The 21,272-nt window shown below is 44.0% G+C and overlaps 1 protein-coding gene and 1 long non-coding RNA gene across 4 annotated transcripts in view; one reads left to right on the forward strand and one right to left on the reverse strand.

Annotated features, from left to right (window-relative positions):
- The window catches only part of Tbc1d8 (TBC1 domain family member 8), a 112,844-nt gene that overhangs the window by 34,327 nt on the left and 57,245 nt on the right, over window positions 1-21,272 (reverse strand). For all 3 annotated transcript variants that reach the window (XM_046440301.2, XM_046440302.2, XM_058578314.1), the window contains exons 3-5: window positions 8,410-8,528; window positions 4,613-4,841; window positions 1,622-1,862 (exon numbers count right to left, since the gene is read on the reverse strand). In XM_046440301.2, coding sequence (XP_046296257.1) covers window positions 1,622-1,862; window positions 4,613-4,841; window positions 8,410-8,528 — 589 coding nt within the window. The remainder of the gene's footprint in view (window positions 1-1,621; window positions 1,863-4,612; window positions 4,842-8,409; window positions 8,529-21,272) is intronic.
- Window positions 16,502-18,350, forward strand: LOC124090001 (uncharacterized). Its single transcript, XR_006850915.2, has 3 exons — window positions 16,502-17,243; window positions 17,684-17,786; window positions 18,137-18,350. It is a non-coding gene; the product is annotated as an uncharacterized LOC124090001 (long non-coding RNA).

The following is a 21,272-nucleotide window of genomic DNA, read 5'->3' on the forward strand; positions in this document are numbered from 1 at the left end:
ACACTAAACACTAGACCTTACAGCTTTGAATGAACTCACTGCAGGTTGAGTCGAGCTTATTCAAAATGCTTGGGACCAGGAGAGTTTCAAATTTCAGAGTTTTTCAGATTTTACAAGATTTAGGTGACTTTACCAGTTGAGTATCCCCAATTCAAAAATCAAAATAAAAAATGCTCCAAAATTAGATTCCAGAACATTTCAAATTTTCAGATTAAGGATGCTTGATCTGTCATCATGTCACCTAGCCCACGTAATGCAGCTCAGAAAAATCACGAGATTCTGCTGATGGCCCTGCAAAGACTCTCAGATGCTGTAGGACTGAACCGCCTCACAAGCAGAAGCAATATAGCCAGTGTTTTCCTCATCTCCTGGAATAGTTTCAAGAAACGTCAATTAAAAAAAAAAGCGGGGGGGGCAGGAATGTTAAAACAGATAAACATTTTGTAAAGTAAATGACTAACGTGTCTTTAAAAATTAAAAATAGAAATACTTGATCTGGCAATTCCACTTCTGTGTAAAAAAAATACTCCAGAGAATTGAAAGCAGGCGTCAGAGAAATTAGTGCCATGCCCACGCTCTCTGCAGCATCATTCCCAGCAGTCAAGAAGCGAAACCAACCTAAGTGTGCACGCGCAGATGAGGGGATCAACACGATATGGTGAACACATACAACGGATTATTTTTCAGCCCTGGAAAGGAAAGAAATTCGGACACATGCTATGACAGAGATGAACCTTGAAGACATTACATTAAGTGAAATAAGCCCAAGGAAAAAGTTGAATGCTGTCTACTTGTGCAAGAGATCCAGTCGATTTCACAGACAGTAGGAATGAGTGTCGTCAGGGGCTGGGGAAGGGTGAGCAGGCAGTTAGTGTCTAGTAGGTAGAGTTTTAGTTTTACCAAGTAAGAAGAGCTCTGGAATGGGCAGTGAGAAAGGTCATGTGCCAGTGCGGAAGTACCTAATGCCACTGAACTGCAACCTGAAAATGATGATGTTCCCATTATAATGACTAGCAGTCTCAGATCAGTAGTGATTCTGTAACTATATCAAAAAACTTTAGCCAGAACAGCACTCTATGGTTGCTCATTTCTCTAAGGACCTTTCATAACAGTTCACCTTGATATCAGTACTGCAGTTAGTTACCCAGTTATGATCCACAAACCTGAAATCAATGTCCAGCTCAAACACCATGTTTTGAACTTCTGAAGATAAAGCTCAATTCCTTAAAGTGACATGGTAAGCAACTACCCTAAGAATCTCCAGGACTGGTGTTGACCTGGGTCAAATTGTAAAGAATACTGGCTTATTCTATTGATGACAAAAGTATCAAAATAATTTCAAGTGATTTAATATGAAAAGATGAGGGCTGTGGTGTAGCTCAGTGGTTCGGCCCTTGCCAACCCAGGGGCCTGGGTTCAATCCCCAGCACCACAAAAAAAAAAAAAAAAAGATTCCAATGCAAATACTATGCCTTTGCCATTTTATCAAAGAAACTTGAGCATCCACAGAGGCTTGGAACCAATGCCCTGGGGCCACAGGGTAAAGACCTCAAAATCTAGGCCAACCAAAGCACATGAAAAGGCCACACAGTTGAAGGACACCATGGGACTGAAGCTGTACCTCTTGGTGATCTGGCTTGGCTCCTGCAGATCGGGGTCCAGGTCAAAGGCTTCATTATCCAGCAGTCTCCGGAGCGTCACATCTGCCAGCTGCTCCATGATCTTAAAGACCTCATCCAGGTTCAGAAACATGGAGAAGTCACGCTCCTTATTCTGCGTGGTGATTCGGATGGTGTCCGTCAGAAAGACATTGGATGTCCTTTCCAATTTCTGGATATCAACCCAAGGGATGACAAGTTTAACTGAAAGAGAAAAGATGCAAATTCAGATTGCACCATAAAATTTGAGCCAAACTGGAATGCATCAGCAAGTAACAAGCCAAAGTCTTATTTTTTCATTGAAGCTAAATTGCAAACGTCTTCGAAGCCAGCACAGGGGAGAGGAGCACAGAACTGCCTGACAGCTGCTGGTGGAAACCCAGCTCACGTGCCAATGGTTTTCTTAAAAATAAAATGAACTCTCCCAGGTTGCCGGCTACTGTGTACTTTCAAGGAACATCATTTTGGGATACCAACAGCATGCATCTTCAAAAATATTTAAACAGTCATGCAAAAGTTTCTCAGCACAAACTCTAGTTTCAAAGCAGCATTCACAGATCAAGGTATAGGAAAAAGGAGTGTGAAAAAGGATTATTCATGATCTCCTTTACGGAAACAGGTTGACATGTAGTCTGTGTCAGATGACTTCTGTTGTGCTGTGAAGACAGTACAAGCAGTTTTTATAAAATTCTAAAGTAATACAGCACAGTCAGGCATAGAGTGTGTACCTGCCAGCTACCCAGGATCCCGAGGCAGGTGGGAGGCTTGAGCCCGGGAATTTCAGGCCAGCCAAAGAGTTTGGGCAACAAAGAAAGACTATCTTTTAAGAAAAAGAAAGTAGGTGCTGAAATGTGGCTCAGTACTAGAGCGCTTGCCTAGCATGTGTGAAGCCCTTGGGTTTGATTCCCAGCACTGCCAGAAAATTAGCCAGGTGCCGTGGCACACACCTATAATCCCAGGGACTCGGGAGGCAGAGGATCCCAAGTTTGAGACAAATTAGCAAGACCCTCTCTCAAAAAAACAAAACAAAAAAAAAAAAAACTTTTTTTAAAAAAGGGGGCTCAAAAGTTGAGAGCCCTGGGTTCAATCCTCAGTTCTACAAATAATAATAAAGTAATATTGTACAGTAATACAATTTTAAATATTTTTAGTTGTAGATGGACACAATACCTTTATTATCTATTCATTTATTTTTTTATATGGTGCTGAGGATCAAACCCAGGGCCTCATACATATGAGGCAAGTGCTTCACCACTGAGCTAGAACCCAGACCCCAGATAATACATTCTTAAATATTCTATTCCCAGAACTGTTTTTGATAAAGTAATGGGTAGTGGGCTAATGCAGAGGAAAGGGGGAGAAGATAAAGTCTTGCATCTGATAGCTGACTCATCAAAGAGAGAGAACTAAGTTGGAAAACATGATTAAATATTAGAATTCATTAATTTTTTTCCAAATATCATCATCCTAAAATGATTAGGTTTAGTGACAATCATTAGTGTCCAAAAATAATTCATTTCCTTTTCAAGTCAAAGTGGGAAGGAATGTCATATTTCTAACATTTCTCTCCATTTATTTAGCAGCACCATTTTCAGTGCTTTTAGAATTTTAAACGGCCTCATTTCTATATCGGGCCTGAGAATACGCTTTCCCAGCTCTTTCTGGTCTCACACCTGCACTCACGGACTCTGCACTGTCAACGTCAGCTCATTACGTGACGGCTTGGTGAAGAGCCCGGAATTTAAGAAGCACAAGCAGGAGCAACCAACCTACAAACAAGCAACCACCAACTTGATGGAACCCAGCAGAGAAACACAGATATGGTATCATTTATGTGGGGCCCAAGGAAGGCATCATGGAGGGGCCAAGCTGAATTGGGTTTTGAAGGACAAACAGGAGTTTCCAAACGGGCTGAGTCTGAAGACAGGGAGAAGCAGGGAGCTCATTTTGAAAAGCATTTCAGAAAGAACAAAGTAAGGATGGCCAAGATTATGCCAGAGCCCATTGCAAGCAAGGTCAGGAAAGGACTGTGCACATGGGGTGGGGTCCCAAGCATCCGAACCAAGGCTGGTGGGACAGAAAGAGAAAACAGCACGCGCAGGAAGCTGGCCTCAGCAGACATTCAGAGGAGGCCTCCCTCTGGTGCCACGTGTGTGTGCAGCATCTGTCCCCCCAGCACAGGCGCGGGAAACACCTGGCCCTGAAAGCAGTTTCCATGGCAATGGCTTTTTAAGCTTTGAACGCACAACTGACATGTGTGGCCTAGCTTTTCCCTGTGGGAATGCTGTCACCTAAGACATTGCTAGCTAAACAGGTGACATGTCCATCAATTCTTTCTGGTTCTCAGGTGACCCAGGTAAACAATTCTGTGACTATATTTCCAGCAGTTATAATGTCCAAGGCTGCAAATTTTAAAAGATGTCCTTCTGCAGTAAGAAGGAGGAATAGGGCTGGGGCTGCAGGTCAGTGGCAGAGTGCTTGCCTAGCATGTGTTTAATCCTCAGCACCATGTACAGATAAATAAATAAAATAATGGTATTGTGTCCATCTACAACTATTAAAAAAAAAAGACACAAGAATACTTTCTATTCTTTTAGAAATACTCAGCCATCAGATATGATACTGTATTTTCCACGTGATCGATGTTAGTAAAAGCCCTTCTGTAGCTATTTAAAGTAAGCTACAAAGATATGCTTCCAAAGGCAGCTGAAAAATGAATTGTCTCAAAAATCAAGCTCCCCAGTTGCAGCATGTATAATTAAACTCAATTATCTGCACAAGTCATTTGGAAATTAATCCAGTATCACCTGCTGTCATCTCAACCATCCACTTAAATTTTTTGTTGTGAATGTAACCTTTAATGGCTTCTCTGGGGAGCCATGCCAAGCATCCCCAGGGCCAAGTTTATCTTGAAGGACCAAATTGCTGCAGATGCTGGGACCGGCCTCACTTACGTTCCTTGCCCAGGAAGAAGGAGTAGAAGCAGAGGTGGTTGATGCTGAGGTACAGCCAGCCTTGGCGGGGCACCCGGCCCTTCCAGCAGCAGCAAGAATAGTAGGTGACCAGCTTCTCTGCCTCGGGGAAGTTGAACCTGGCCTCGAACTTCACCAGTGCTTCTCTGAACTTCTCAGGCTCCTCCTCCTGCTCAGCGAGCCTGCTGCTGGTCTCCTCAGCAATCAGAGCCTGAGACACAGAAAGATGGGGGCCTTTATCCAGGGAGCTGGGTAAAGGGAAGGAGAGAGGGGAAAGGACAGGAAGAGGAAGGGCGGATGCACTCAGGCACTTGAGGAATCTGTGCCAGTTCCAGGACACCCACCCCTGTCCACTACCCAGAAAGAACCTCCGCCAGAAAAAAGCAGCAGGGATCAATTAACCATCATGAGGTTACAAAACCCAAGGACAAGACTCTCACTTGTCCATGAAGCTTAGGCTGAATTAGTTGACTTCTAAGAGTTTGAGAATTTCAATTCTGAAATTATTTTCCAAATCCTCCCTACACTGATGCTACAGTCTGGATCTTCAAAGTCTCCCAAAGGCCCAGGTGTTAAAGGCTCATTCACCAGGGTGGTGTATTGGTGAAGCCTTATAAGGTGGGGTCTAGTGGGAGGTCCCTGGGTCACTGGGGTCTTGCCCTTGAAGGGGACAGCAGGACCCCAGCCCCTTCCTCTCTCTGCTCCCTGGCTCACCATGAGGTGGACAGTTTTGCTGTGCCATAAGCCCCTGCCGTGGTATGCTGTCCTGCCACAGGGCCAAAAGCAAATGGGCCAACCGATCCTGGACTGGAACCTCCAAAACTGTGAGCCTAAATGAACCTTTCCTAAGCCGATTTTCTCAGGCATTTGTTACATGAGGGAAAGCTGCCTAACAAGGACCCAGAGATGAGTTCTGGTGTATGAACTCACATCGACCCTGAAGAATAACCCAAATGGGAGATAAGAATTAGGCTTTTTAAAACACTGACAAAGGTCTTCATTAGGTTCAAGAAGGTTGGCAAAACACTGACTGGAGGATTCTGCAAAGCCTAATGCACGGCACTGCAGAAGCGGGGACCCTGGCCCAGCTTCCAGAGGCCAGAAGTACTTCTCGAGCCCTGGGTGTGCAGGAGACAGCAGAGGGCACAAGGACTCTGACACGACAATTGTTTTGCCAATAACCATTAACAAGAAGGGCCTTCGTGATCTGCGGTGGTGGTAGAAGGGTCTAGAATATAAGTTGTGGCCCGTTTATAATGGGTGACAATCTGTGGTTACCTGCCTTTTTTTTTAATTAACATTTTCATTTTTGTTTTATAGGACTGTCTATGAGAGTCTATGTTCCTTAAGATGAGGCTGCTTTTCGGGGGCTGGGGGTGCTCCAAATCCTCACTATATAAGCTATTTTAGAAATTAAACTTGGGCATGACATTAAAATAACCTACTTTTAAATGACTTTTAAAATAAACCTGAGGGCTGGTGAGATTGTTTTCTTCGTGACTTATTAGGCTTTAGAGCAACAGGCTTGGCTGAGAACAGGATCCAGAGGCTCCAGGCACAGCCAGGATGGTGGCCATGTGACCTCCCAACCTTCATGGGCTGCAGTGTCTGGTCACAGGCACAGCTTGAAGCAGAAAGGATTTTTTCAAGTTTTTGGAGCAGCCAAGTGTCGACGATATGGGCAGGAAAGCCCCAAACCTCAGATCCTTTGCATTTGGCCAAAGGAGAGGGGGGAACAAATGCTAAGCCGTACTCTCAGACTCCCCCCAGAACCACCACCTCCGGTTTTCTTTCTTTCCTTTCTTTCTTTTAAGGAATATTAGATTTGAGGTGTCATGGATCAATATTGTCACCCCAAAATATGCCACTTTAGCATAAGGATTATTTTGAGCTGAAGATAAGTTATAAGCCAAAAAGACTAGGTACCAAAAAGCCTCTCTGCCTTCCCCCAGTGCCCCAAACCAGGAGGGAATCTCTATCTCCACAGGTGTCTCCACCTCTGCCTCCGGGAGACAACTCTGACTCTAGATTTCAGCACCACAAGGGACTCATACAACGTCTCAAAGACAGCCCTGACCTTCCATTAGTTTCTCCCGGTATGCTTACCTTCCCCACACTGTGCCACCCCAGAAGCCTGAACCCCCTTTCCTGTCCCATCACTCCTCTGCCAATTTGTTGTTTTTCCTTAAGATGCTGTGCAAGGTCAGATTCCAATCCTCTTTCTGAGTTACTCTTGCTGAGTTTCTGCCATGTGTATATACTCTACATGCACAAAATTAACTGTTTTTCTCTTATTAATCTGTCTTTTGTCAGTGTCATTTCCAGGGCCTCAGCCATAGAACCTAGGAGGTTAGAGGAACATTTTTCTTCTTTTACAGAAGTATTTCAAAAACCAGTGTATCAGAAATGAATTTCCTTCCTCCCAATTAAGGGAAATACCTAAATCAAAAAACCACGACAGTCCACGTTAGACCAAGAGAGGTAGGTTAAGTGTCACTAATGCTCAGTGCCATCTGACACAGGACACTGAGCCACAGTCCATCAGACCAGGATGAGGGGAGACCCAGGCCCAGGCCCACTCTGACCCACAGGCCAGGGGTCATGTCCTGGATGCAAAGTCCTAGCTGCCTGGGTCACCTCTGCTCTTCTCTGGTCCTGAAAACATCCCAGTCCCCAATAAGAAAAGAGTGCTTCTCTTTTTTTCCTCTAAAATAAAAAATTCGCTTTGATACCCTTTACTGAAAGCTGTAACTCTTAAGTTTTGTTTTGAGGAAAACAAAATCCATTGTCTGGGATTTTAAAATGTTTTTTATTAGTGCATTCCAGTTATACATAGTAGTGGGGTTAATTCTGACATAATCGTAAATGCATGGAATATAATGTGCTCCATTCAGTCCCCAGTGCTTCCTACTTTACAGGTCTTCCTCCTATTTATTGTTTTTTTAAATGGATGCTTTATAAATATACATGAAAGGTGGGACTCACTGTGGCATACTCATTTATGTATACAGCACAATTTTGCTGGTTTCATTCCACATTTGGGGATCAGCTGAACAGAGGAAAGGGACTGAAGGGGAGGAAGGAGGGACAGGAAAAGGGAGGAAAGGCAGAATGTTTGGGCTCTTTCATCCCAAGGGAAGAAGACTGTACTGTGGGCTTATGTGTTCAGATGTGTAATGAGAGTGAACTTGAGAATGAGGAACCGTCTCCCTGCCCAATAGGATATCAAAGCACCAATTACCCATCATGTTCCTGTAGCAAGACCGGTTCTATAAGAATATAACTGGCAGAAGTTATATTCAAATACCTCCCCAATATTCCTCTCATGCCTTCTTGAAGCTTAATTGGCTTTAATTCCATTTAATTAACATCAGAAGAACAAACATTCACCATTAGCAGGAGGAAGCACTAGGTCCAACATGGTGACGAATGGTACAGCTGCAAAAAAGTCAGGAATAACTAATTCGAGAAGAAAATAACGTGTTGCTCTGTAAAAACAGAAATCTTAACTTTATGGGTCTCCCCCCACCCAAGAACAAAAAGGACCTTTACATCTGTAAAGGATAACAGGAACTAGACCCAAGAATGAAGTTTGTTTTTGAATTTCAGGTGTATTTTTCTGGACTGCAAAGACAGGTGACAAATTAAACTAATTTGGCTTTCTGCATTAAGCCAAAAAGTGTAATTAGACTGGTGAAAACTGTGGGTACACTGCAGAGTTCAAAACATCATAGAGTTACCGGCAAGATGGAAAGAAAGGTTAGGATCAAGGAACCTACCTTTACCTTCCCTTTGACAAAGCTGGCAATGTCATCTTTATTATCAAAGACAGACAAAGTATGGAGGAGATTCTGCTCCAGCCAGTCCCAGTGCTGGTTTATCTCTTCTAACGTTGCACCTGGGTCAGAACAGAGAGACAGAGGTTAAAAAACAAAAGCGATCATTTTCCCAACATTAAGTATCCTGTGTTTATGTTTCACAAACATCCCACGATAGGGTTCTCACACCCCGAGCCACCGGTTGTCACAGAAAAGCTGGCACCCTCCCTGGTGCCATGGTCTCTCCTGCCACTGCACTGGGGCTTACAAACTCCAGTCCCACAGCTATGTGACAGACCAGCTCACCAAGCAGGTGAGCCTTGGGATTCCTGTGACCACCCTGTGTCTCTCGATAATGTACAGAGCACCTACCCTCAAATTTCAGAAGCATTTGTAATTGTGCAGCTGTTCCAGCACCGAACACACCCCAAGTGGCAGACTGATTCTGAACAGTCTCACATAGTGTCCCCCATGAGAAGGGAGGCCCTTGGAGAAGTACCAAAGCCCAAGTTCAAATAGGAAGGACCTCCTGGGAAGGGCCGCACAAGGATGTTGCCACTTGCAACAGACATTGTTCAACCAACAAGCAACAGCCAGGAAATCCATAGGTTTATAAACGGACACTTTAGACCATTTACAGCAATATCCCTAAAAACTTATAAGATGAGGTACATGTTAACAAACACAAGCAAAAAATCAAATATGTTAATTTCTTTCACAGGCAACTAAAAATTGTCACCATGTTATCAGAGCATTAAACAATGCTATTAACACCAAACGCACGGTCATTTCAGCCATCTGTTTCTTTTCGAGGAGGTTGCTAGTCCTCTCCACTGCATCTTGGGTACTCCAGCATAGGAGAGCACCCCAGTAAAGGGTCCGGCTCACAGCAGATGCTCAGTGACGTGCTCAGTAAAGGAAGCACAATCCTGGACAAGGAAAGGCAGGTCTGTACCAGGTTGTCTAGGTCAGCTGGATGTATTCTGACTTCAGAGAAATTAAAGGCTACTGGACAAGAGTTCAGAATAACTGAGTCAGTGTAAGAGGCACAAGGGCCACTGGAGTCACAACTTACACAAACGCCAGTTGTACAGTTTTTGAAAACTGAACTTCCTTTCCCACTGAATCTTACCTGCAAACTTCCTCTCCCCAGACTATAAATTCATGTGAACATCCTGTAATACAGGTTGAGCAACCCAATCTGGAAATCCAAAATTTGAAGTGCTCCCAAGTCTGAAACCTTGAGCACCAACATGATGTCACGAGTGGAAAACCCCATCCCTGATTTCTGGTCCAAAGTACACAAAACCAACTACTTTATGTACAGGATTGAAAATATTATATACAAGTACCTTCAGACCATCTGGAGAAACAAACAAAGTTTAGACTAGGTGGCATGGTATTATGTATATGCAAATATCCCAAAATCCTAGAGAATCCAAAACTTTTCTGGGACCCAGGATTTGGGATAAGGGATATTCAACCTGCACCTCCCAGAAGAAAGGGCCAGAGGACTCACTCTGAACTTGCAGATTTGGGTCTGTGAGAAGGAAGCACGTCTGCGTTAGGACTGCTGTTCTGAGGGCACCTCGGGAGGGAATTAAAAGAAGCACCCAGCAGAAGACCTCATAAGGAAAGAGAAAAGCCCAATATAACAGCACTTGGTTCCCTTGTGACCTCCCCATGTTTAGGCACAGAATGGCCAAAGGCAACATCCTGGGGTCATCACCCAAGCCAGTCTTCCTCAGCACTGGGAGGCTGTCACATGGCTGTCCCGCCCAACGTCTCTACTCCCAGGTCAGGCACCAGGAGGACACGACCAGCGACCTCCCACCTCCCATTTTGCTCTTTAAGGATCCGTAAGCCTAAGGAGCAGCCCACTGGGGGCTTAGAAGGAGCCAGCTCTGGGGTGAGTGGCCACGATCCTCTGGTTATCTACCTCTCTCCCTCTGAAAACTCTGGCCCCTCAGGCTCCCCATGTGTTAGGACTGGGAAAGCTCACTTTAAAACGAAAGCACACCAAGCAATTCCAGCCTCCACAGTGTGACTCTTCCGAGGCTTCCAAACCTTTTCGTACCTGACCCTGGCTCTCAGGCACTGTGACTCATCCTGGCTCAGAGGGACATCTGGTGTATCCGCCTCCAGCTACAGTCTCCCTCCGCCCTAGGTGAGAGCTGTGTTGGGGTAGGTCACAAGAACCCCTAAACCTGGTGAGTCAGCAATGGTGTCTTGAAATCATGAGGACAGCCCGTCACCTACAGAGTGGGATTCCACTGAAGCTCACAGGTACCCGGGGGTGGTCAGGGCCCCATCCCCCCTGCCACCGTACAGCCTTCTCTTTCTATGTCTTTACCTTTTACTTCCTGTCACACTGAAAAAACAGCCAGTCGGCATCCTAAACAACCGAGGGAAGAATAAACTGAAGAGGAAATATCTTTACTGGCCTTCCATCTTTTTCTTGTGTTTTCATGTACTCCTCATTTATCACAATTTTATAAGTTGGAGAAATGGAGAAGAGCCGGGAGGGGAGCGCTCTCACCTTGTGGCTCTGGTCTATTCCAGGCATGATCTCATTGATCTGTAACGAAGACTGGAGGAGGAAAGGGGGAGCTCAGATACGTGTCCAAGGTCATGTATCAAATGAAGGGCAAGCCAGGGTATGATCTCATGCTTGACAACCTTGCAGTGTCCTGGGGTCCTCCCATAAGAAGCCACCTTTCAGTAGCCTTTACATAGTTCTTAGGTCCAGTATGTGCCGTGGCTGGACACTAAAAGAGCCACTCTGTTTGCGCTTGGAGGGAGCTCACTGTCCCCTGCAATGCCACGTTTCTGACTACATCTTTCCGGGTGACATGATACGTTTTCATTACCTGCTACATCAGCTCACAGGGGCCAATGTAGTCAACTATTAACAGCTAGCTGGGTGTGGCTTCAGCTGATAACACTTAATAACGTGAATAAAGTTATAACCAAGATCTAATGCAATATGTCACCATGGAATTAAGACCTCAAACAAAGACATCAAAAAACCAGACTTTTAAAGTAACTCTTCTATCTACTAAGGAGAAGCTTGTGATAAGGAAAGATGATCCTAAAACAAAACCAAGCCCACACCATGAAAAAGAAAATAGATACATAAACTCCATCATCACTGGGCTACAGTGAGATTTGATCACAACCTACCCTGCTCCTGAATCCACACCTTGGCATGCTCCTCTCTCAGCCAAGACGTCAATGTGATGAAACTTTTCCATTCTACTGTCTACTTCCTGAAGAGGTTGCCAAATGGCAGGGAAACTTTCCAAACTAGCATTTCCTCTGCGGGGAAGTCTTAGGATGGGCTTCCCAAATACCATCCATCAAGGCAAGTGGACTGCACGTTCATGACCTCAAAGAACTAAAAAAGAGTCATTCAGCGTGTCACACACCATGGCTGAGAACCTATACTACAGCAGTGCTTTCCAAATTACATGAAGTCGTCCCACTGGCAATAGTGTAAAAAAAAAAAAATGACATTGAATTGGAACTAGTATGCATGTCACCTTGTAAGGGTGGCTACTGAATTGTGAATTATTTGTTAGTAACTTATTAGTGAATATATACAGATTAGCAAATGTAATTCTCTCCAGGTTATGGCCAGAACAGTTTGAAAGTCATAGCATTACAGACATATGAGGGCTGGGAAAAGATGAAGAGAAAATAAGAAAGTACGCATTTGCCGTGTATTGTAGAGACAGGATGATAAAAAGCCTACAAATCAACCCAGCAGCACTATTTCCACCCATTCTGCAGCAGCCCTCTAACCAGGCAGAGGAGAACTGTTAGGGCCTGAATGTGTCTCCCCAAACTCCTCATGCCCAAGGCCTCACCCGCAGTGTGACTGAAGAAAGGACTCGTCAGAGGCAATGAAGGCCCAGTGAGGACACAAGGGTAAGGTCCTGCTAGTGTCCTCACAAGGAGACACCAGTGCGTGCAGTCCGGAAAGGCCACGTAAGGAACACCTGCCAGCTGAGGACAGAGGCCTCATCAGGAACCAACCCTGTTGGTACCTTGATCTGGATTCCCGGTCTCCAGAACCGTGAGAAAAATAAATATCGGTTGTACCCCCGCCAAGTCTGTGGTGTTTTGCTACAGCAGTTCCAGCCGACTGATACAGGCCTCTGAAACCAAAATCCACAGCAGTATCGTGGATTGTGACAGGTACAATTCACTAAACTATGCCCTGTTCTATCAAGGCCTCTAATTTGGCAGAAATAAAACTCTTTTATTTCCAGAGAAAATCAAAGTCATGGAAAACTAAGATTTATAGATTTCTTTTTTCTGAATACCTAGAATGTGTTAGGCATTTTGTTAGGGATCATTAATCTTCATTAAAATATCATAAGGTTAGCCAGGCATGGTGATGCATGCCTGAAATCCTAGCAGTTCAGGAGGCTGAAGCAATAGGATCATGAGTTCAAAGTCAGCCTCAGCAACTTAATGAAGCCCTAAGCAATTCAGGGAGATCTTGTCTCAAAATATAAAGAAAGGGGTTGGGGATGTGGCTCACTGATTAAGCGCCTCTGGGTTCAATCCCCAGTTAAAAAAAATATATATGTGTCTGAGTATGTGTTTGTGTGTGTGTGTCTGTGTGTGTGTGTCTGTGTGTCTGTGTCTATATGCCAAGTTCATTGGTGAATACCTGTAATCCCACATACTCAGGAGGCTAAGGCAGGAGGATTACAAATTTAAGGCCGGCCTGGGTAACATAGTAAGGCCCTGTTTAAAAAAATATATATATATTTTTAAAAGTCTGGGGATGCAGCTCAGTGGTAGTGCATCACTGGGTTCGAGTCCTAGTACCAGAAAAAAAAATTATCATAAGGTATCCCCAGTACCACCCAAAATTACATAGAATTACATATATACACATGCATACATATATACATGTAAACATGCATATCCACATATATAGAAAATAGCTGGCATCACCATTACCATTTTCTCGGCAAGAAGTAAAAAGGTGAGGGAGAGAGCCAAATCACACCCATTCATGTGGACCAAGGCCTTGCCCTCCGGTGGCACTGCCAGGGACAGGAGCCCCGAGGCCAAGTCACACTGAAATACACGCAGTGCTCATTGTCTTAGGTTTCCCTCGGGGGCATTTTCAGGAAATAGGACAAGCATCTCATTGTCTACACCTACAGCACGAACACAGCCACAAATATCTTGACCTGGGTTTCAGTTTCAAAAAGCAATTGTCTCTTTCCACACAATAAACACCCAACCGAATTAGGTGCCTTCTCCAGCCACCTAAGCCCTCATTCATCACAACACGGTGCCACGTTTCTTAGCGCACAGAGCAGATCTGTTCTTGTGAAATGGCAACATGTCTCTGCTGGCCAATACCAACCACCTACTACCTAAATGCCACAGAGACTGTGAAGGACTAGAAAAGGTGTTGACTGCCACGGCAGTGTTGCCCCTAAATGTCACTCATCCTCTGCAGAGTAACACAGGAGCAAAGGATCCAAGTGACAATTACAATGAGGGACGAGATGTGTGAACCAAACGCCTTTATTTTCAGAAATTCCACATTCTTCAAGTGGACACAGCAAGATCTATTCTCTGAAGTTTCCAGTAATATTTTTACAGGAGCACCATGATTTACAGGATTTTTGCCCATGTATTTTTCTCACTATGTAGTTTTAAATATTTTCATGTTTTTTTTTACTTCCAAAAGTACTTGTAATAAATACAAATATTTGCAATATCTGGAATCAAACTCAATTGAAAGTAAATTCATTTTTAATTTATAATTTAAATCATTAAACTGTTTCCATATTAGTACCATCTGATGCGCTTCATAGAAACAGAAGTGGGAATGGAAGATGGAAAAAAAAAAGTGACCTATAACCAGATTGAAAAGTAATAATAAATCAGTAGGGGCACACAGCTATAATCCTCAGGTACCTGGGAAGCTGAGGCAGGAGGATGGCAAGTTCAAGGCCAGCCTGGGCAACTTCGTGAAACCCTGTCTCAAAAAATAAAGAGGAGTGAGGATGTGGCTCTGTGGTAGAGTGCCCCTGGGTCCAATCTCCAGGACCAGAACAAAAGAAAACAAAGACAGACAAAATCAGAAACAGAGTCAGAAAGCCACAGACCACAGGAACAGAAGAAAAGAACATGGACAGCTACTGTAGCTGTACTCCATGAATCTGAGAGGCAGAGGAGGGCATGCGCCTGAGGAGGGCTAGAGATTGCATTACAGATATGGAGAGGGACAGACAGACAGACACACCAATATCAAACCCCAAAGGATAAAAACTGCAGTATCTGAAATGAGAACTATACTTGATGGGATTAAAAATAGACTAGAAATGGCAGATAAAGATGAAGGAACTTGAAGACAGAGCAATAGAAACTCTAAAAGGAAAAATAGAAAAGGATTAATAGTAACTCAAAAAGATCAGATGCGGTGGGTGTGGCTCAGTGGTAGAGCACCTGCCTTGCACGTGTGAGGCACTGAGTTCGATTCTCAGCACCACATACAAATAAATAAATAAAATAAAGGTCCATCGATGTCTAAAAAGAATTTTTTTTAAAAAAAGATCAGATGCACTGTGGAACAAACAGCAGACTATAATACATGTAACTGGAGTTCCCGGAAAAATGGGCAGGGACAGAGAACAGAAAAAAGTATGTATTTGAAGTATACTGGCTGAGAATTAAGTAAGATGAAAACAAGAAACACACAATTCCAAGCTCTCAATAAGCCCCACGCAGAAAAAACACGGAAAAAGAAAATCACACTGAACGTCACAATGAACGTGGACATCTCCATCAAAGTGGTATAAACCCCTAATAATCAGAACATCAGAACAACACAGCTCTGTAGGAAAAAAGAAAAGACAGCAGATTCCTCATCAGAAACACAGGCCAAAATGTATGAAGCAACGGCTTCAAAAAATAGTAGGGAAAAAACAATCAACTCACAAGTAGTTGAAGAAAAGTTATAATCATGTAGTTTTATGGCTGAATCCATGATTCATTTTTCCTCCAACACACACACTCCTGAGGTTTACTCTGATTTGAAAAACTTTAGAAGCAATGACAACCCAGTAACAATAAGTATTCCTCCAACCCAGACTGAAATCCCTAAATACTATTTCCCCCAAAAAAGGAACCAAGGCTGTTGGGAAGAAAGACAAGTTCTAGAAAAGAAGCCAGAAATATCCAAGAGAGTGTTTACCATCTTGTTGGACCAGAAAGCACTCTTAGTCTATTTTGTGTTGCTATAACAAAATACTTCAGACTGGGAAATTTATTTACAAAAAAAAAAAAAAAAGAGGTTTTCTTTAGCTCCTAGTTTCATAATGCTACAAGTCCAAGATCAAGTGGCCCTATCTGGACAGGGCCTGGTGCTTGTGTCATAACACAGTAGAAAACATCACATGGTGAGAACACGCACAAAAGGATGAGAGAGAGCAAGCCAAGGAACCCAAATCACTTTAGAACAACACACTCGTGGTTACTAACCTTGTCCTGAGGGACCACCTCCAGTCCCAGGAAAACTAACCCAGTCTCTAGAGAAAAACACTGATGGGCCTTCAGGAAGGTGGATCCCTCATGGCCCCAAACACCTCTACAGGCCCCACCACCTCCATACTGTTAGGAATTAAGGCTCAGCACGAGTTTTGGCTGGGACAAAACCACACTCTAATTACAGCACAAAGAATAACACAGCTGAGACAAAAAGTCACTCTAATCGGCAGAGGCTACACTCCGCATTTCAAAAAGGACAGGTATCACCTGAACCAGTGAAGATATTTTTTAAAACCCCTGGCTTTTGATGTTGACTGTACAATTCTTCCCATTTTCTGTGTTGGAAAAAATTCATAATGAAACGTGAGAAGCAAGAAGCTTGAGTTTAAAATATTTAAAAGGCAGAGAAGGAAAGAAAAGTGAAAAAAAAAAAAGCTAAAATAAAACAAAAAATAATTCCCCGTCATCATTGCAGATGACCAAGGCGCCAACTCCTCATGCCAGCGGGCAACTAAAGGGCAAAGGCAAGCATCTCCTGCCCCTTTTATAAAATCATTATCTCAGTGACCAAATAGCCCCTGCCAGGGAGGCAAAGTTCTTTAAAGATGGACTCAAGCCGACAGTTGTACAGGACGGATTAGGTCAGAAGATAACCATTTGCAAAGTCCATAGAGAAAAAGTGAATTCAGGTGACGATCACAACGCCTAAAAGCACCAGATGGGAACCTATGGGGATGAACACAACGTAAGCTGCCCTGCGAACTCCCCACCAGACCCTCAGAACAAGAGCAAGACCTTCCACCACAGCACCTCCTACTCAGCAGTCAGCCTAAAAATAAATAAATAAATAAAACCCAAGGTTAATCAAACCTTCACTAACTTCCAGTTTTCAGGAAACACGATGGTCAGAGCGCTGAGCTGATGGCACCTTAAGAAATGGACAGATGCCCCGAACATGGCATCCCTTTTACACACAGGCCCAATTTCTTCAAGCGGTGACAGGAGAAGGGAAGGACAGAGAGAGGTGAAAAGAACAGAGTCCATCTTGACTAAAAGGGACTGAAACACCATCGCCTAATGCTGAACGTCACTCGTGAAGTCAGATGAGAGCCGTCCAGACTTACAAAGGTTCCCCAAAGCCAGCAGGAAGCCTGGGAAGAGGCTCAAGTGACACTGAGGATCGTGGTACATGGCACAGCAGTGCTGAAGGACGGCCAGGCTTTCAAAGATGCTCACTTGGAGTGGAGGACTGAAGTATTATCACTTTTCAGGTTTGTTTTAAAATACTTTGGGGATGGGGGGAGGCTTAGAGGAAGAGGAGGCAGGATGGGCGTACCTTGATCCAGATGCTCCTGTGAGATGAGTCTGTAGGGCACCTACACCAGCCCCACCACAGTGGGCTGCAATCAAACATCTTTACAATGAAAAAATGACAAACCCCTTCTCAGCAAAATAAAGAAAAATGCATAATTTTTGATAAGTATCTCCCACCCATAAAAAAATAGGTTATGGCTTGAATATGAGGTGTCCCCACCATGGTTCCTGTGTTAATGCAGAGAAGTTCCCAAGTGAAATGTTGAGACTGTGGGGGCTGTGACCTAATCAGTCCATCCTAGCTTGAATGGACTGGGTGGTACTGTGGGCAGGTGGCATGTGATGGAGGAGGTGGGTCACTGGAGACATGCCCTGGAAGGGTTGATCTTCTCTGCAGCCCCTTTCTGCTTCTTGGCCCGTGTCCTGACCAGCACCATCACCAAGAACCACCTACAACTGCAAGGGATTAACCTTGCAGTCTCCTTTGTTGAACACAGAAGGTAAGCGACCTGTAAGATACTGGAGAAAGGTTTCACTCCAGGTTTAAAGTTTTGATGTTTGTTTGTTTTTTATTCTTCTAAAGATGGGTTTCACTATGTCACTCCACCATGCCCTTCCACCATGATGTTCTGCCTCACCTTGGGCCCCGAACCATGGATTTGGCCAATCATGGACTAAAGCTCTAGAACCATGTGCCAAAATATATTCTTCCTCTTCCAAGTTGTTCTTGTCAAATGTTCTGGTTACAGCCCTGAAAAGCTGACGAGCATAGAGTGTAAATTCATAGGTAAAAGCTAGGAGAGAAAACAGGACAGAGAATTTCACTCCCTGAACTTCCTTATTATTACAGGCAGAGAGCCCCAAATCCTGCAAAATCTGAAACTTCAAGTACCAACACGATGCCACAGGTGGAAGAGTTCCAGATGGAAACCTATGGGGATGAACACATATGAACACATGTTGTGAAACTATATTGTGCACAAAATTATTAAAAGTATTGTATAAAATTATCTTCAGGCTAGGTATAGAAGGTGGATATGAAATAAATTAATTTCATGGTCAGACCTGGGTCCCATATCCAAAATAATTCATCATGTGTATACAAATATTCCAAAATCCAAAGAAGTCCATTATCTGAAGCACTTCTGGGTCCAAGCATTTTGGATAAGAGATTCTCAAACTGAAATTTTTAAAGCAGGATCACTCCTGGCCTCAGACAATTTGGACACATTAGGTTCCAGCCTCTGTCACAGAAGCTAGAGAAATAGCTGCTCTGGAGAGAGCCTTCTGGGACGTCACAGAATGCAAGCAGGACTGGAGGAGGAGGACACACCCCACACTAGACTAGCAAAACAGCTAAGGAGAAGGAGCCTTAGTATGTCTGCTCTTCTGCTGTCCAGGGTTGATCACTAAGAACCATCTACAACGAAAGAGCTTAACCTAGACATCTCAGGAAGCCAGGCAACCTCTAAGATACGGGAGAAAAGTTTCACTCCAGGTTTAAAGCTTTGATGTTGTTATTGTTGGAGTTTTATTCTTCTAAAGATGGGTTTCACTATGTTGTCCAGTCTGGTCTGGAATCCTGGGCTCAAGAGATCCTCACTTCAGCCTCTCAGGTTGCTGGGACTCCGGGCATGTGCCAGAATCCAAAGATATTTTTTTAATATCACTTCTGACCTCGAAATGTACTAAAGGTTAGACTCAGCATCCACCTGCTTTTTTAAAAAATATCTTTATTTATTTTTATTTGGTGCTGAGGATCAAACCCAGTGCTTCACAAGTGCAAGGCGGGCACTCTACTGCTGAGCTACAGCCCCAGCCCCCACCACCTGCTTTTTAGATAACTATAAATGACATCCCTCATGGAAGGAAGAGACCTTCAGTGAATGTCATTATTTGTGCATAGGCAACATGACTTTCTTTAAACACATTAAGAGCCTGGTGATAGCAACTCCATGATATGCAAGCGGGTACCCCACAGTCATTTTGGAAAGTGAACCCCTCAAGGGACTCTCTGGCCAGTGTTGCCCTAAGAGGACACTGAGCAAATGAAAATAATGTGATAAACTGCGCAGCCTGACCTGAGTGTGGACCCAGAAAGTTCTAACTGTCCTTTTGCTGGGCTGCACAGATGTTCCTTGAAGCACCCAGTATGTTGTGGGCTTGGAAAAAAAATCTAGTTGGCATGTCGATCCTTTGCCACCCTGGCACGGAATTCAGGAAGATGCTAATCTGATCCACCCTGGAACATTTCCTCCTCAATAAAACTCTCTCTCCAAAGACAAAGCAAACAGTGATGCAGAATACAAGAAACCAAAACACGAGCCATCGTCAAGGGCACGGATAAGAGACTGTGTCAGAACACTCTGAAAGCACACTTAGAGCCTGCGGCTGAGCTGCCCAAGCAGCACCCTGGTGTGTGATGTGGCCTACAAACGGCCAAGCTCCTACACCCGGCTCCTCCCTCTCCAAAGACTGACAATTACACCTCCTGTCATGCTCAAGAGGGGCAGAAATGCAGAAAGCCTGAGAGAGGAGATTTTTTTTTTTTGTAAACTGGACAGCATAATTCCTAGGATTCTCCATTTTTAAGAACATACACAACGTTTTGATTAACAAAATTATCTCAGCTTCCTTCTGTTGTCTTTAAAATTTCAAAAGGATATTATTTTTTCACTTCCCAAACTTGAACTATTAGGTAAGCTTTCTTCAAACTATAGTTGCCTCTCAGTATCTGTAAAGGATTGGTTTCAAAACCCTTCAGAGACACCAGAATCCAAGGATGTTCAAACCCTTTATATAAAATGGCATACAGCACTGACCTATACCCCGCGCACATCCTCCTGTGCACTTTAAGTTATCTCTACATTACTCATAATACCTAACACGATGTAAATGATATGTAAATAGCTGTTATACTGTATCATTCAGGGAATAATGAGAACAAGCATGTTCGTGTTCAGTACAGAAGCAATTTTTTCTGAACATTTTTGATCCACAGTTGAATCTGCAGATGCTGAACCCACAGATACCCAGGCTGAGTACACACACCGCACCTCCCAAGATGCAGACATGCCCCTGAGCACCAGGGGTGCATCTCCCATCCTCTGCTTGAACACCCTGCACTCCAGCCCAAGGAAGTCCATCTCCTGACCCTCCCACTACAATACAGCTTCTTCCTTTTTTCCTTTCTTCCTGCTCTTTCGCGTTTCACCCAAGTCCATGGGACAGATCTTGCTAGCAATGGGAAAACTCTGCACTTAGGCGGCTAAAACAAACACACACTTTGAAGGTCCGAAGTCCAAACTCGGGTCAGTAAAGACTTGAGTGTTATAAAAGGTCTGGTGAGCTTCTCAGAGCCTCTGCTCCTGCAGCCATGTTTACCAGGGAGGACACCCTCCCTGGCTGTGCCTCTAAGTCCTCTTTGGGGAACCAGAAATGACAGTCCACCTAAGCCTTAAATCTACAGTAAAAGAAATCAAATAAGCAAACCAATTCTTGGAATGATTCTAGGCAGATAACTCAAAGTCCTACAGTTCTTGCCAGTGTTTTCTCCTGCTTCCTGGAAACCAGGCAAAGGCAACAATGTGAAGAATAAAGTGTGTGTTTCAACAACACAGCAACAGCACCGAGAACCAGCTACCAGAAGGAACCCAAAGGAACCGCCAGCGCTGCATCTCACATGGGAACTTACGAGAAGAGCTAAGGTGCAGCCTGGCATGCTCTGGACTTCTCAAAACAGAAAGGGGAGGGGCCTGGGATTGTGGCTCAGCAGTAGAGCGCTCCCCTAGCATGGGAGGGACCCGGGTTCGATTCTCAGCACCACGTAAAAATAAAGGCATTGTGTTGTGTCCATCTACAAAAAGAAAAAAAAAAAATTCATTCTCTTTCTCTCTCAGGAAAAAAAAAAACAGAACAGGACCACGACTAACCAAGACCACCAGGCACAGAGAACCAGCAGCAAAGCCCCTCGTTCTTCCAGGGCC

The sequence above is a fragment of the Marmota monax genome, unplaced genomic scaffold (assembly GCF_021218885.2).
Source record: "Marmota monax isolate L192 unplaced genomic scaffold, Marmota_monax_Labrador192_F-V1.1 WCK01_AAM20220418_F8-fsc00210, whole genome shotgun sequence".
Taxonomy (NCBI): domain Eukaryota; kingdom Metazoa; phylum Chordata; class Mammalia; order Rodentia; family Sciuridae; genus Marmota; species Marmota monax.